This window comes from Protopterus annectens, chromosome 11.part0 (genome assembly GCF_019279795.1).
Source record: "Protopterus annectens isolate FY-2018-M chromosome 11.part0, PAN1.0, whole genome shotgun sequence".
NCBI classification, from domain to species: Eukaryota; Metazoa; Chordata; order Ceratodontiformes; family Protopteridae; genus Protopterus; species Protopterus annectens.
In genome coordinates this window covers 1,249,014,003-1,249,026,568 of record NC_056745.1, presented here as the reverse complement: position 1 = coordinate 1,249,026,568, position 12,566 = coordinate 1,249,014,003, and the positions used below count along the sequence as shown (strand labels likewise).

General features: G+C 40.4%; 1 protein-coding gene across 1 annotated transcript in view; it reads left to right on the top strand.

The window, feature by feature from the left end:
* The window catches only part of SCUBE1 (signal peptide, CUB domain and EGF like domain containing 1), a 4,299,807-nt gene that overhangs the window by 3,583,686 nt on the left and 703,555 nt on the right, over window positions 1–12,566 (top strand). Inside the window, exon 16 of the mRNA XM_044087300.1 lies at window positions 7,859–8,062. Within this exon, the coding sequence (XP_043943235.1) occupies window positions 7,859–8,062 (204 nt within the window). The remainder of the gene's footprint in view (window positions 1–7,858; window positions 8,063–12,566) is intronic.

The window sequence follows — 12,566 nt, the reverse complement described above, 5'->3', positions numbered from 1 at the left end:
TCCAACATTTTTCTTTGAAATACTGGACAAGGTTTCACAGATACAGTCTCACTGTGGTCTTTATTACCAGAGGAACAAGAAGCAGAATCTCCTTCTGTTACACAGCTCACTTTTTGTTGGGCAAACTTTTGTATTTCCTCCTTACCCATGCACTTCATCAAAAATGATTCCGTCCCTCCAGGGAAGAATACTTTAAAGACAGCAGTTTGAATCTCACAACTGCATCTCGACATTCTGTGAATAGTGGAATGAATTTACTTCTCTTTTGCCTGGTGTACAGTGAGTAATCATTCTCCACAAACACTCTGCTGTCTCCCACTTTTAGTATTTTGTCCTTCTGCCACAGTTTTGTCAGAATCAACTCCTTCTGCTGGCAGGATTGCATCTTTACTGTTAAAGGTCTAGGTTGCTTTCTTATAGCTAGGTTTGCAGCATACACACAGTGTGCCCTTTCAACTAACAGCTCCTGCTGTGGAATACCATTCCAGTTGTTTATTTGTGCTTTCATAAAATTAATGCGGTCAGTTCCTTCCAGCATCTCTGGTAGCTGAAAATCTCAGGTTTGCCCTACATGCTCTGTCCTCTAATTCTATTATTTTTTGAAACATCTCTTCCTGAGCAGTCTCATATTCAGCCAGCCTTTTCTTCATTTTTGACCTCTGATTTTTGCAACTTTATTATCTTGTCTGAATGTTTAAAGCTTCTTCCATTTTTTCCAGCCTTTTGTTGTTTGTGTTAAACTCTATCAGTGTTTTGTTTATTTTAATCAGTTCTGTATGCAGTTGTCTTGTATCTTCCTGTAGGTTATTGGAAGTCATGTCTGAATGTTCCATTGCTTTTTGCTGATCAGCTGCAAAACTTTGCCAGTCAGTGTTTCTTTCTCACTTTTTGTAGCTGATTTTTTTTCAGGTCTTCTGTATTTCTTTATTCCTAGCATGCAGACAGTACACTTACTAGCCAGTTATTGAAATTTACCCATAAACACAAGTCTACTCGCCTTCTCTGCTAAGTTTCTGTTTTCAGACTGGGAGAGATAGAAACAAACTGTTAGTGTGCAGTCATCTTGGAAGTCAAAATTTTCATCAATTTGAAAGTGAGGGGCATTGAGTAAAATCTTAGATTCCTTTTTAGTTCCATGGTGGAGCAGAGTTGTGATAGTGGACCAGAATGTTTTTTTTAATTGGTTTTATGTTTATGCTGTAGGTGACTATAGTATAGCTTTTCATCTTTGGTAACTTATTTTTTTCCTTGGTTATGTAGCTGCTTGAAAGTAATTAGATCTTGTTCTGTATTGCTTTGTTTCCATAGAGCCCAGGCTGCATCCCTTTGTTTTCATTACATTTTTACATTTCTTAGTTAGCCAGGCCATGAGATTGCTTTTGATTTTTTTATGTGAACTGGAGCTAAGGTGTCTAGTAGTTTAGTGATGACCAGTTTCTTTTGCGAAGTAGGTCATTAAACCTATGTTTAGAGAAGTTTGTGAGATTACGAATCAATTTTATGGTGTGAGGTTTTGCAGGGTGTGTGTTTACTTGAATAGTGAAAGGAGGTAGTTGGTCACTGAGGGAGTTTGGATATGTACCAGTATTGGTGAAGTTAGAAGGGTGTGATACCAGGATCCAGTCTAAGGTAGATTGTTGAGTGTAGTGTTTGTTGTACCTAGTAGGGTAGGAAATTAGTTGAGAGAAACCATATAGGTTGATGCTGTCAGTGGATATTTGGGATGTAGTAGTTTGCCAGTCTATGTTAATGTCTCCTAAAATTATAGTTTCATGTTAAAATATTTGAGTGGTCCAGGAGATTATGTCTTTTAGAATAGGAGTGTTATGACCTGGGGGATGTAGAAAACCATTATGCAGATTATCTTTCTATTATTAAGGTTTAGGAAGGATATTAGCAGTTCTGCTGAGGAAAAAGTAGGGGTATCATTTATAAAGTTGTCAGGATAGAGTAATGCTATACCTTCACTTTTCTTATGAGTTCTGTCAGACCTTAGTATGCTGTAGCTGGGAGGTAGGAATTCAGAGCCAGGTATGTGAGGCTTTAGCCAGGTTTCAGTAAGGAATAGTATGTCAGGCTTGTACTGATTATCCAGGCATGAAGGGAGAGATATTTTGTTGTCTGCGCTTCTGATGTTGAGGATCATAAAGTTTAACTTTTTAAGGGGTGTTGTGTAGGAATGATTAGTGAATAGATAAAAAGGAAAGAGTATTGAATTATATTAATGAATGCAAAGTACAAATAGCAGTGCTGCAGGAGACACATTTGGAAAGAAGTGAGCATGTGAATTTGTAAAAGATAGGATTTCAGAATGGATATTTATCAAAATATCAGGGACAGAGGAAAAGGGGAGTAATTATTTATAATTATACTAATTGCTAGTGGGGCTACAATAGTGATAGACGAGAAGAAAAAAGACAAAAAAATATATTTTTGTGATAAGAGGTTGTTGGCAAGGGAATAGGATTACAGTGGCATGTATTTACATTCTACTGAAAACTGCCATTATGGAGCTTAAAAAAATAAGGGAAAATATTAGCTTTCAGCAGTGAAGATTCAGGCAGCTACCTTTTGAACAGTCCAAAAGAGTAAAAAACAACCACACAGCTGGGGTGAAGTTGTCACACCAGTACACAAAGAACAGAACCAGAATAAAAAGAATAAAAACTGGGTGACAAACACGGCTAACTAAAATATACCAAAAACTTTTATTATAACTTAGTAAGCACTTTCGCGTTATCCTTCCTTTGAAAGTCTGATGAAGCGTTGAGGAAATAAATGTCAAAATATCACAAGAAAAGCAAAGGAAAACTACTTCATAGAACTTCAGAGAAGCCAAACACTGATAACTTTGCAGCTTTCTATAAAGCAATCAGTAAGCTTGTAAGGACAACAATCAGACAACTCTCTAGACCTCCCTAGAGGCTACAGCCAATAATAACAGCAGATTTCCTTGAGGTAATAATATTGCTACACTCCAATAAACAACAGTCAAGCAAGGCAACTATAAGCAACCCACGGACAAAAGTTAGAATCATTCCATATTCTTTCCAGCCTCCACACCATCTGTTAAAAAACTGCTTACCACTTGGAAAGGCAATAGCTTTGCATCCATGCATGAGCTGTCTGCAGCATACCTGACGAAATTAACACCATGCATAGCCATACCCATTAACATAATCCTTAGTAGTTGTCTGTGTGTGATGGCTACTATATACAAACAAATCAAGATAATCCCAATATGCAAAAGGGATGAACAAGAGTAGACAAAGTTTACAATTACAGAGCTATTTCTGCCCTTACCTGCTGTCAAGAATACTAGAACATGTAGTACACAAGCAACTCACAAACTACCTCCTGAATCATAAATTGCTGACAGCAGCCCAGCATTGCTTCAGAACAGGGCATAGCACCCAAACTGCCATACTTCAGACTGTGGATTATGTAGCTGCAAATAGAGACCACGGACATTCCATTACTGCACTATTTCTACAGTTCTCCGAGACCTTTTAAATAGCTAATCATCTTGTATTGCTAAAAAGGCTACAACCATAGGATGTTCCTGTACTGTAATAACATGGATTGCAGATTACCTGCGAAACAGGGCACAAACTGTCCAGTGGCAAAACTCAGCATCCCAGTGCTACTCCTCAAACATTAGCATACCATAAGAATTCATACTTGGGCTTCTATTATTTTCTCTGTTTACAAATAATATACACCCTAATTTCAGTGGCCTTCACATAATACTGTATGCAGATGGTTTAGCTATTAGCCATACAGCTCAAAATGTACACACACTAATGTCTGACCTTGAAGGTCCTGTAAAATGACCTGTCAACCTGAATGCATCAACACAGCCTAATTCTGGATGAGAAAATAAATAAGTAAACTCATATTTGATAAGCATACCCAAACCTCCAATACCCTGACCCTGCTCAAATCAAGTGGACTCGAAGCTGTAAGTATGTGGAAGTATGGAGAAGTCAACAATGGACTATGAGCTCACCTTACAAGGCTACATTAATAACTTCATCAAGGACATAAACATAGAGGATTATGATTAGGTTTGTGATCTTAAGCGGGATGTTGTGTGAGCGACATAGATAACAAAAAATTCATCTTGAGAGTGAAACTTAAGTGGATTTTGACATCCATGTCTAGAACACATAATATACAGGTCATGATCATAGAGACTCTGTCATAATTCTCTGTAATGCATGAAGCTTTACATGCTCGCATGTACATAAACTTATACAAAACGTTTAGTACCAGTAAGTGTGTTATGGCTTAGAAAGATTAAACACATTTACTTCAGCCACACAGAGAGTGACCAGCAAAGAACAGTGGCAGGAAAATGATAAACACTTTGTTTGGATTGTTAAATACTTCATTCAGACTTAAAAATGTCTGATTGAAGTGTTTAACAGCTTCATACCACTCTTTTTTGATGGCTACTGACCACCATAAATGCTCTAGCACAAGATAAGAGCTTAACAGTGCTGAAGGGTAATTAACAAAACCTTGTTAAGCACCATTCTGATGTCAGAAAAGTACTTAACAAGCCAGTTGTTTCCCTAATTTCAGAGCATAATTATAACACTTCATGTACTACAAGAGGTTCATTGTTCTTTGCAGGATCCACAGATGCCTTTTGCTTGAATCACAGAATTACTTCAATATTATTGTTACCAAAGCACCTCTGTCATTCAATATCCATGTTAAGTCCCAAAAGCAGTACCCAGCAAAATACCCATAACAAATAGCTAAATTTGCTGCTTGGCAGTCTGCATACATGCATCAATCTAATACTTGAAAGCAAATCTATTTGATGTCCTTTGAAGACAAACTCTGGTATAGCCAACTTGTCTCTACTCAAACTGCCATACAACCCAGTTATAATAATGATATGATGCTCAGTTGTCATGCCTAATCTCTGCAAGTTTGGTTATCCAATCTAAACCCACTAAGACTCAATAAGTCCAACTACAAAACAGGAGATAGAACCCTCTATATACAGGTACCAGTAACTTTGTTGAATTAATTAATTCTGGGTGCACGTATAGTAGCTTTTCGACGTGTACTGTTGATCAATTTGTTTTGACATTATGCTCATCGACATAAATGGTGCTCAGTCAATTTAAGTAGATGCATATATCTGTCATCACAGTGGTGCACAGTGCCAGAGCAACTAAGAACTACTACCAAATTCAATACCTTTACATCTCTGTGTAAATCTGTCCTCAAAAACCAGCAAAATATGTGCCACATATGTCATCTATAGACCATATTTGACCACATCCATGCACACAACAAAACATGTTAGTTCTATGACACCTTAAAACATAGGCTGTCTTGCAACTTGTTATAGCATCAGATATCTCTTCCACTCTATCACAATTTTTTTATTGAATCCCGGTACTTTGTTTTAGGCATTTCCTGTCTCGTTCACTCCTTGATTTGACTTTATATGTTTTATGTTGCTATTTCATTGTCCAACAGCTTTCTCATTAACCAGTTATTTTATTCTAGACGGTTTACTGTATCTTGGCAATTTACCCTACACAATAACCATTATCTATTTAGCTTCTCTGCATTCACTTTTCATGCTGTGATATTTTCTTACTGTGTTAATTTCAGGTTCTTACTTATAATACCATATTATTTGCTGATTTGTTGAGAACATAGGTACCAATGTTTATCACATATTGTTTTGTTTTCTATGATAAATATTGCCATCTGTTGTTCTGTATGGTACATATTCTATTTTACATTGTGGAACTTGTATAGCATTTGTAAGTTTTTTTGTATCTTTTTAATGACCATATCTGTAATTGTGGCATTTTCCCTTCAGGTTCCTTTATAAAGTAGGCCTGACCCAGCAGGATTAGCCTGGTTAACAAAACATCAAGTAGTTGGACACAGATGTAAAATAACAGAAGACATTGTATGTCCAGTTTGTAGAAGTGTAAAAAGTTAAGCTGCAGAAATAAAGGAGAGCATTTGGAAAGTAAGGGCATTATTCATAAAGGTTACCGGGAATAGATGTATTTGAGTGTTCTGTAGTGGGATAGATACTGGCCAAATGAGAGATTTGTATTGGATGAGGGAATGATGAGGGTGGGACATGGCAAGTATATAAGAATTGAAATTGAGGTGGTTGGAAGGGAATATGGGAGAAAAGTTAATACTGAATCTCCCAGCTTTGGTTGACAAGCCCCTATTGAGGGGATTCTCAGAGATGACTGTTTTTTATGAACTTCCAGTGAGAAGGGGATTGACAAATGAATCCAAAAGCAAATTTCACAGGACTTGAATCTTAGCTAAACATTCACAGATCCACACTGACTTCATTGTCATGCAGTTAAATTGACCAACTTCTCAAATATTTCTTGCAATGTCAGTGACTTGTCTAAATTAGTGAGTGATACATGATGTCTAAATGTATAAAATATGTATGCAACCTTTTGTTGTTCCAAAGGGGAAAACAATTAACCGAAGAAAGGTCTTGCACATGGATATAGTAAGGTTTTTGACTTCTGTTCCTCATTTCTGTGTAGTGCAGTAGATCATAATGTAACTGTGCAGTCACAGATGCTCGATTTTACTAGTGCAAAACCACTGTGTGCTGTTTTGGTGTTAACTCTTTCCCAACTGATTTGCAACCATAAATGTAATATACAAGATTGGGGGGGTTAGGGTACTTGATATCCATGTTGGGGGTGCATTGAACATGCCCCCTGAAAAAAAATGTTTTGAAGTGTTGCTTTACTTTGAATGTAAAGCTTCTATTTTAGTCCGTAGAGATCAAGATATGTTTTTGAGAAATGTTTTTCAGTTGCTCATAATATAAACTGTTTTGCATATTTTTTTCTCTTAACTGTTGTTGGACAAGGGAAATGTGTATTTTCATGTCAGTGTAATGTGATTTATTATAGTTTTACTGGACCGGTAGTGAAACGTATTATCTACTAATGAAGAAGCTTGATTGCTGTAACTGTGCATTGATATTTTATGTTTCTGATACACGTATTACAATAATTTTTGAAGGAAATTAATAACTGACTTCTGATTGTAAGGGAAAGCTTATCCCATAACTTATGAAGGTGTTTGCATAACACCAGGGATTTATCTAAAAAGTGCCATACCAGCACGACTATTACTATTGGGAAGGGGGGAGGGGTACTGGACACCAGAGAATACTTTAAGTGCTGTGATGGCACAAACATTACTATGGAGATAAGAGAGGATGCATACTGTGGGATTTTGCCCAATTCACAGCTGTCCTTGGTTGCTCCTGAAAAAAAATGCAGTTGTGTTTTCTGGGGTAACCTGGTCAACAAGTGGATAAAATGAAAGCAAGTAAAAATTCCATCAGTCTCCATTGCCTTATGAATATTTAATATGTAAAGTTCTTAAAATGTTCTTGTTTCTTTGACAGAGAGGATTGAGGTGCTGCTTTAGTTTTATTCTAAAATCATGTTGTTCTGCTAAGTAACCCTGTGCAGCAAACATTTTCCACAGATCTGATTCTCTTCCTTTCCTCTTCTTGTAACTGTACAGTGGCTTACCTCAGAAGGGTCTTGAAAATGATCTCAAACAGGTAAGTGAATAGAAATAGTAGGGTGATTGTAAAGATGACTGTTGTAGTGGATGAGTAGGTGTAAATCACATTATTGTGGTATATACAGGGGAGTAATATCTTGAAATATATGTCTCTGCATTTGTCACATTCTAAATATGCTTTTGTCAGTGTTTTGAGCTAAAAAACACATTGCAAAACTGTTTTTCAGTTTAGCTTCTCACACATTTGTAGTGCATTCTGAGTAGTCTGGTTAATGCATTTATTTATTCCTAGATTCATGCAATATCGATTGTGTGCGTAAAAAAGTGGAACAACAAGTACAGACTACACTTAAGACCTTGAGGAAGTCTATCAATAAACAATTATTTTACATTCAATTTTCTGGGACAGACTATGAAATAGCTCAGAAAGCAGTAAAAGTCAGCAATGGGCAAGAGCTATGTGCTGCTGGACAGGTTTTACAAGAGAGTCACTGTGGTAAGTACTTGTAGAAGGATTCCATCACAGCTTAATGTAGACATGTTTCTGCAAGAAATCAATGAATGTTAATAAGAAGCAAGGATACTTAAATGTGGTGGCCAGCTGAATACTACTAAACTGTCATACTAGAATGTATTAAGTAGTGTATTTTATCAAGCAGTTGATGAAATATAAAGATATTCCCCGGGATTCATGAAGCTTGTGCCAGGTGCAGGCGTAGCATTGGCGTTCTAACACCAAAGATGGCCGATGAGTGATTCAGGTACGAGCTGTTTCCACGTGCACTACCTGCGTACGCTACACCCGCACAACTCCCGAGCCTTGTATTCTAATTACCCCATGTGCAGTAGTGTAGCATGCAAATGAAGGTATGTAGCGATTCAGGAAGTGGTGCAGGCGTAGTGTAAGCATGCAAAAATGTAAACCATAGAAAATGGTTTACATTTTTGCAAATATAAAATCGGAGCCATGACAGCTGACCAAACACATGTATTATATTGTTAATATATGCCAATGGCTAAATATATAGCCATTGGCATAAAAAAATGTACAAAATGTAAAATTAACATTTAATATATATACTCGCACTATCGTGACGTGGAAGTGCAGGGCAGCGGTGTGCAAAGGGGAATCGCAAGGACTATATATAAATATAGAATAAAACCGAAATGAAACACATATCACAATTTTCCCATAATAGTCAATGGCAGGCATGCTACACAATACTCATGGCTCAAGGGTTGCTAAGGGGCAGTGACAGTGTTATGCGCAGTAGCTAGGAATTAGTAGGCAGTGCCATGCAAATGAGAGGAGTAATAGTGAATCGCAGATTCCCCGCTGGTGTAAGGATGCACCTCACAGCATAGCTTTATAACACCAAGGTATGCCCTTGAGATAAAGATGACATCAAGAGAGAGGTGTGTCGCCATAACTGTAAGCACATTGGAGCATTGCTAAACTGGTCTGCCTCTAGCTAGGCGAAGCTGCAGGATAGGGGTATGTTGAATTGGCCAGAGCTATGCTTAGCTGAGAGTATACAAGGTAACCGAGTATGCATATGAATGGAGATGAAAACACGCATAAACCTGGTAAACAGGTATGCGCGGCATGCACTGCAGCTGAAACAGGAAGGATATAGGAAAAAAATAAGGAAATGCTGCAGCAGTGAAATTGGAGTACAAATGACTAATTAACACCTAGGAGCCTACAGTGGGCCACTGACAGCTAACAAGGCTGCAAGCAGCTACCTGCAGAGCAGGGAAGGGGAGGGGCTGTACTGCAAAGAAAACAGCAAAGTGTCAAAGCAGAACAAAGCCAATATGCAGTATATCAGCTACAAGGCACATTTTGCTATGACTGGGTAGGGAAAGTACAAAACAAGAAAGATGGCAGGTGGATGCATGCCTGATAATGGAAGGGGATCCAGGTGTAAAAGTGAATTAAAGGGCAACAGATTAATCAAGGCAGGCAAGTAGATCTCCACAGTAAAGGCCCCACACTTGCAAAACCCATAATTAAGACACGCTGCAGCTGGAATAGCTCATACACACCCACTTACATCATCAGCATCCATAGCACAATATTATAAAGTGTGAAAGCACCTCACACACATTTGTGTATTCCCATACACTCTGCACCAGTGGTGTATACAGATGGGTAACTTTTATTATGTACATGTTAAGGGCTTCCATAGCTTTGATCCACCAGCATGTGTTGGAGACTGAAGGTGGTGTGGAGGATGATGCACACGACTGCCTCAGGCACCAGAGGAGGAGGAAAGTGTTCAGACCCAGGGTAACTTACCAGGGGCTACATGATCTGGAGATAGTAGAGCATTACAGGGTGGACAGGGACATCCTACAGCAACTTGTGGAGCTGTGCCCGCCATGCCTCAGAGCCAGAACAAACAGAGGGGAACCCTTCCCAGTGGATATGAAGGTATGTGTAAGCCTGAGAATGCTAGCTACAGGTACCTTTCAAAGACCAACACTGGATATCATGGGGATCTCACAGGCATCAGCATCCAGGGTACTAAACCAGTTCCTGGATGCCATGTTACCACATGCCATTGAGCACATATACTTCCCCCGAATGCAGGAGGAGTTGGCCAGCAATATGCGTCTCTTCCACCGTGTGGCAGAATACCCAGAGGTACTGGGTGCAATAGACTGCACGCACATACACATCAAGTCACCACCCGGTGAGCAGGGTAAGCACTACATAAACCGCAAGGGATACCCCTCCATCAGCTGCCAGGTCGTGTGCAATGCCCAGGGCATTATCATGGATGTGTGTACTGACAGTCCTGGAAGCTATCACGACTCCCACATCTGGCATGCCTCACAGCTGTATCGGTTATTTGCCAGGGAGGACATCCCAAATGGCCACCTGGTGGGGGATGCAGGCTATGTACTGGAACCATGGATGATGACTCCCATCAGAAATGCTCACACACCCATGCAGGAATGCCAAAATGAGGCACATGCACAAACCAGAATCATCATAGAGCGTGTGTTTGGGATGCTGAAATCATGGTTCCATCACTTGGAGATATCTGGTGGAGCCTTGCAGTACTTTCCAGGCACATGTGCCCACATTTTCATAGTGTGTGCCATGCTACACAGTATGGTCCTGCGGAAACAGCTGCAGCAGGGACAGAATGGCGAAGGCCCTCACAGCCCACTACCATTGCCAAGGGCCCCACAGGCATAGAGGTACTCAGACCATGAACACCCTGAGCCAGCCCCAGTAGGCAGATGGAGGTGTGCCCAGTATGCCCATGCCTTGGCAAAGAGGGAACATATAGCACACACACTGACAGTGTAGGCACCTAGGGACTGACACCTTTCTCCACCTGCACACACAGTAAAAATGGATGGCACACACACAAGACTACCTGTAAATTGTCATGTATAGGCAGTCTACTGTGTGCATCCAACATAGGCAGCCCTCACCTATTGCACACACAACAGCCAATGGCACAAGGTAAGTTAATGACTGAACAGTAAATTAAGCTATCAGCATATGCAGATACTGTATGTATAGATTCATAGGTAGGTACTTGGCCAACTGCCAGAGGCCATTCATAAGTCCAGACAAAATGTGTCAGCTTTTGCCACCCCATTGATTCATTAACTGTCCCTCTGTGGAGCAGAGCCAGTGGCAGGATCCCTGGGCTGCATCTACTGTTCCCCATCCACCCTTCAAGGTTTCTCTTGCAGAGTGTTAGTGAGGGGCTCTGTATAATGTAGTTAGGGATGTTGTTCCAAAGTATGGGGAGTGTCTGTGACAGGAAGCTGTCCCTCCAGCATCTTCCATTTATTGTTGTGACAAGGTTCAGCTCACAATAGTGTGTGGCTCACTGTGACGTGGATTCCCATAGGTGGAGCATATCCATCAAGCCTGAGTTCGACAAGGCTGTGTTGGCCAGCGGAGATCATCTCTGGGTAACCGAGATGCCACGGAGTAAAGCAGTTTATTCAGTCTGGCTACATAGGCCATATGTTGGAGGCCAGTATTCCCCTTGGCGAGGTACATTCATGGACCCCCCCAGTTGTTGGAAGTGTCTTCTGAGGTACATCCTACATGGGCTATTATACCCTATGATGGGACTGATGAGTGATGAGTAAAGGGGCACTATAACCCCAGTATGTCTAGATGGGAATCCTTTAGTAATCAGATGGCCTACATAGAAGGATGTCCTAACTATTGTGGAGATATGATTGTCAAAGGGGAGATCACTATCTAACTTAGTCCCCAGATACCCCATTACCTTGTCTGTATTAAAGTGGCTGCCACTTATTTGTTAATATGTGGGTGCCAATTCCACAGTGGAATGACCATGCAGTTAGTGGCACTTGGCTGGAGGCTTTGTCATTGGCACCCTGTGATGTTCTCTGTGAGGCCCCTTGAGGGATGTCTATGTCAGCTGGACTATCAGTCATGGCTCCCAGTTCACAGTAATTGCCAAACATGGTCTGCCGTAGTCCACCTGTGTTTGCCTGTACCTCTGAGACATATATGCCAAACAGTAGGGCTCCCAGGACTGAGTCCTGTGGGACACCAGTCGTGACTGGTCAAGAGTTGGACCTGGAGACCGCTAGTCGTACCATGTGAGCTCTGTGTGTAAGCCTGTTGGTAACCCAACCTGTGATGTATGGGTGAATGTACAGGCTGGTGTGTTTATCAATAATACCTGAGTGGGGCATGGTGTCAAAAGCCTTGGCAAGGTCCAGGTAGTATGTGTGAACCACCTCCTCCGTCATCTAAAGTCTTGGTGACTGTATGTAAGACGTCAAACAGGTTCAGTAGGCATGAACTGCACTCAACCAAGCTGACCTGGGTTGGGTCACATGTTCGGAGGTTATCAATGTCATTGTTAATGAGTGCCATGAGGTTGCGAACCATACCATTGCAGACCAGGCTAGCCAGGCTAATGGGGTGGTTGTTACCATGGTCAGTTGTGATTCCACCTTGATGGAGTGGAATAATTGCCACACGC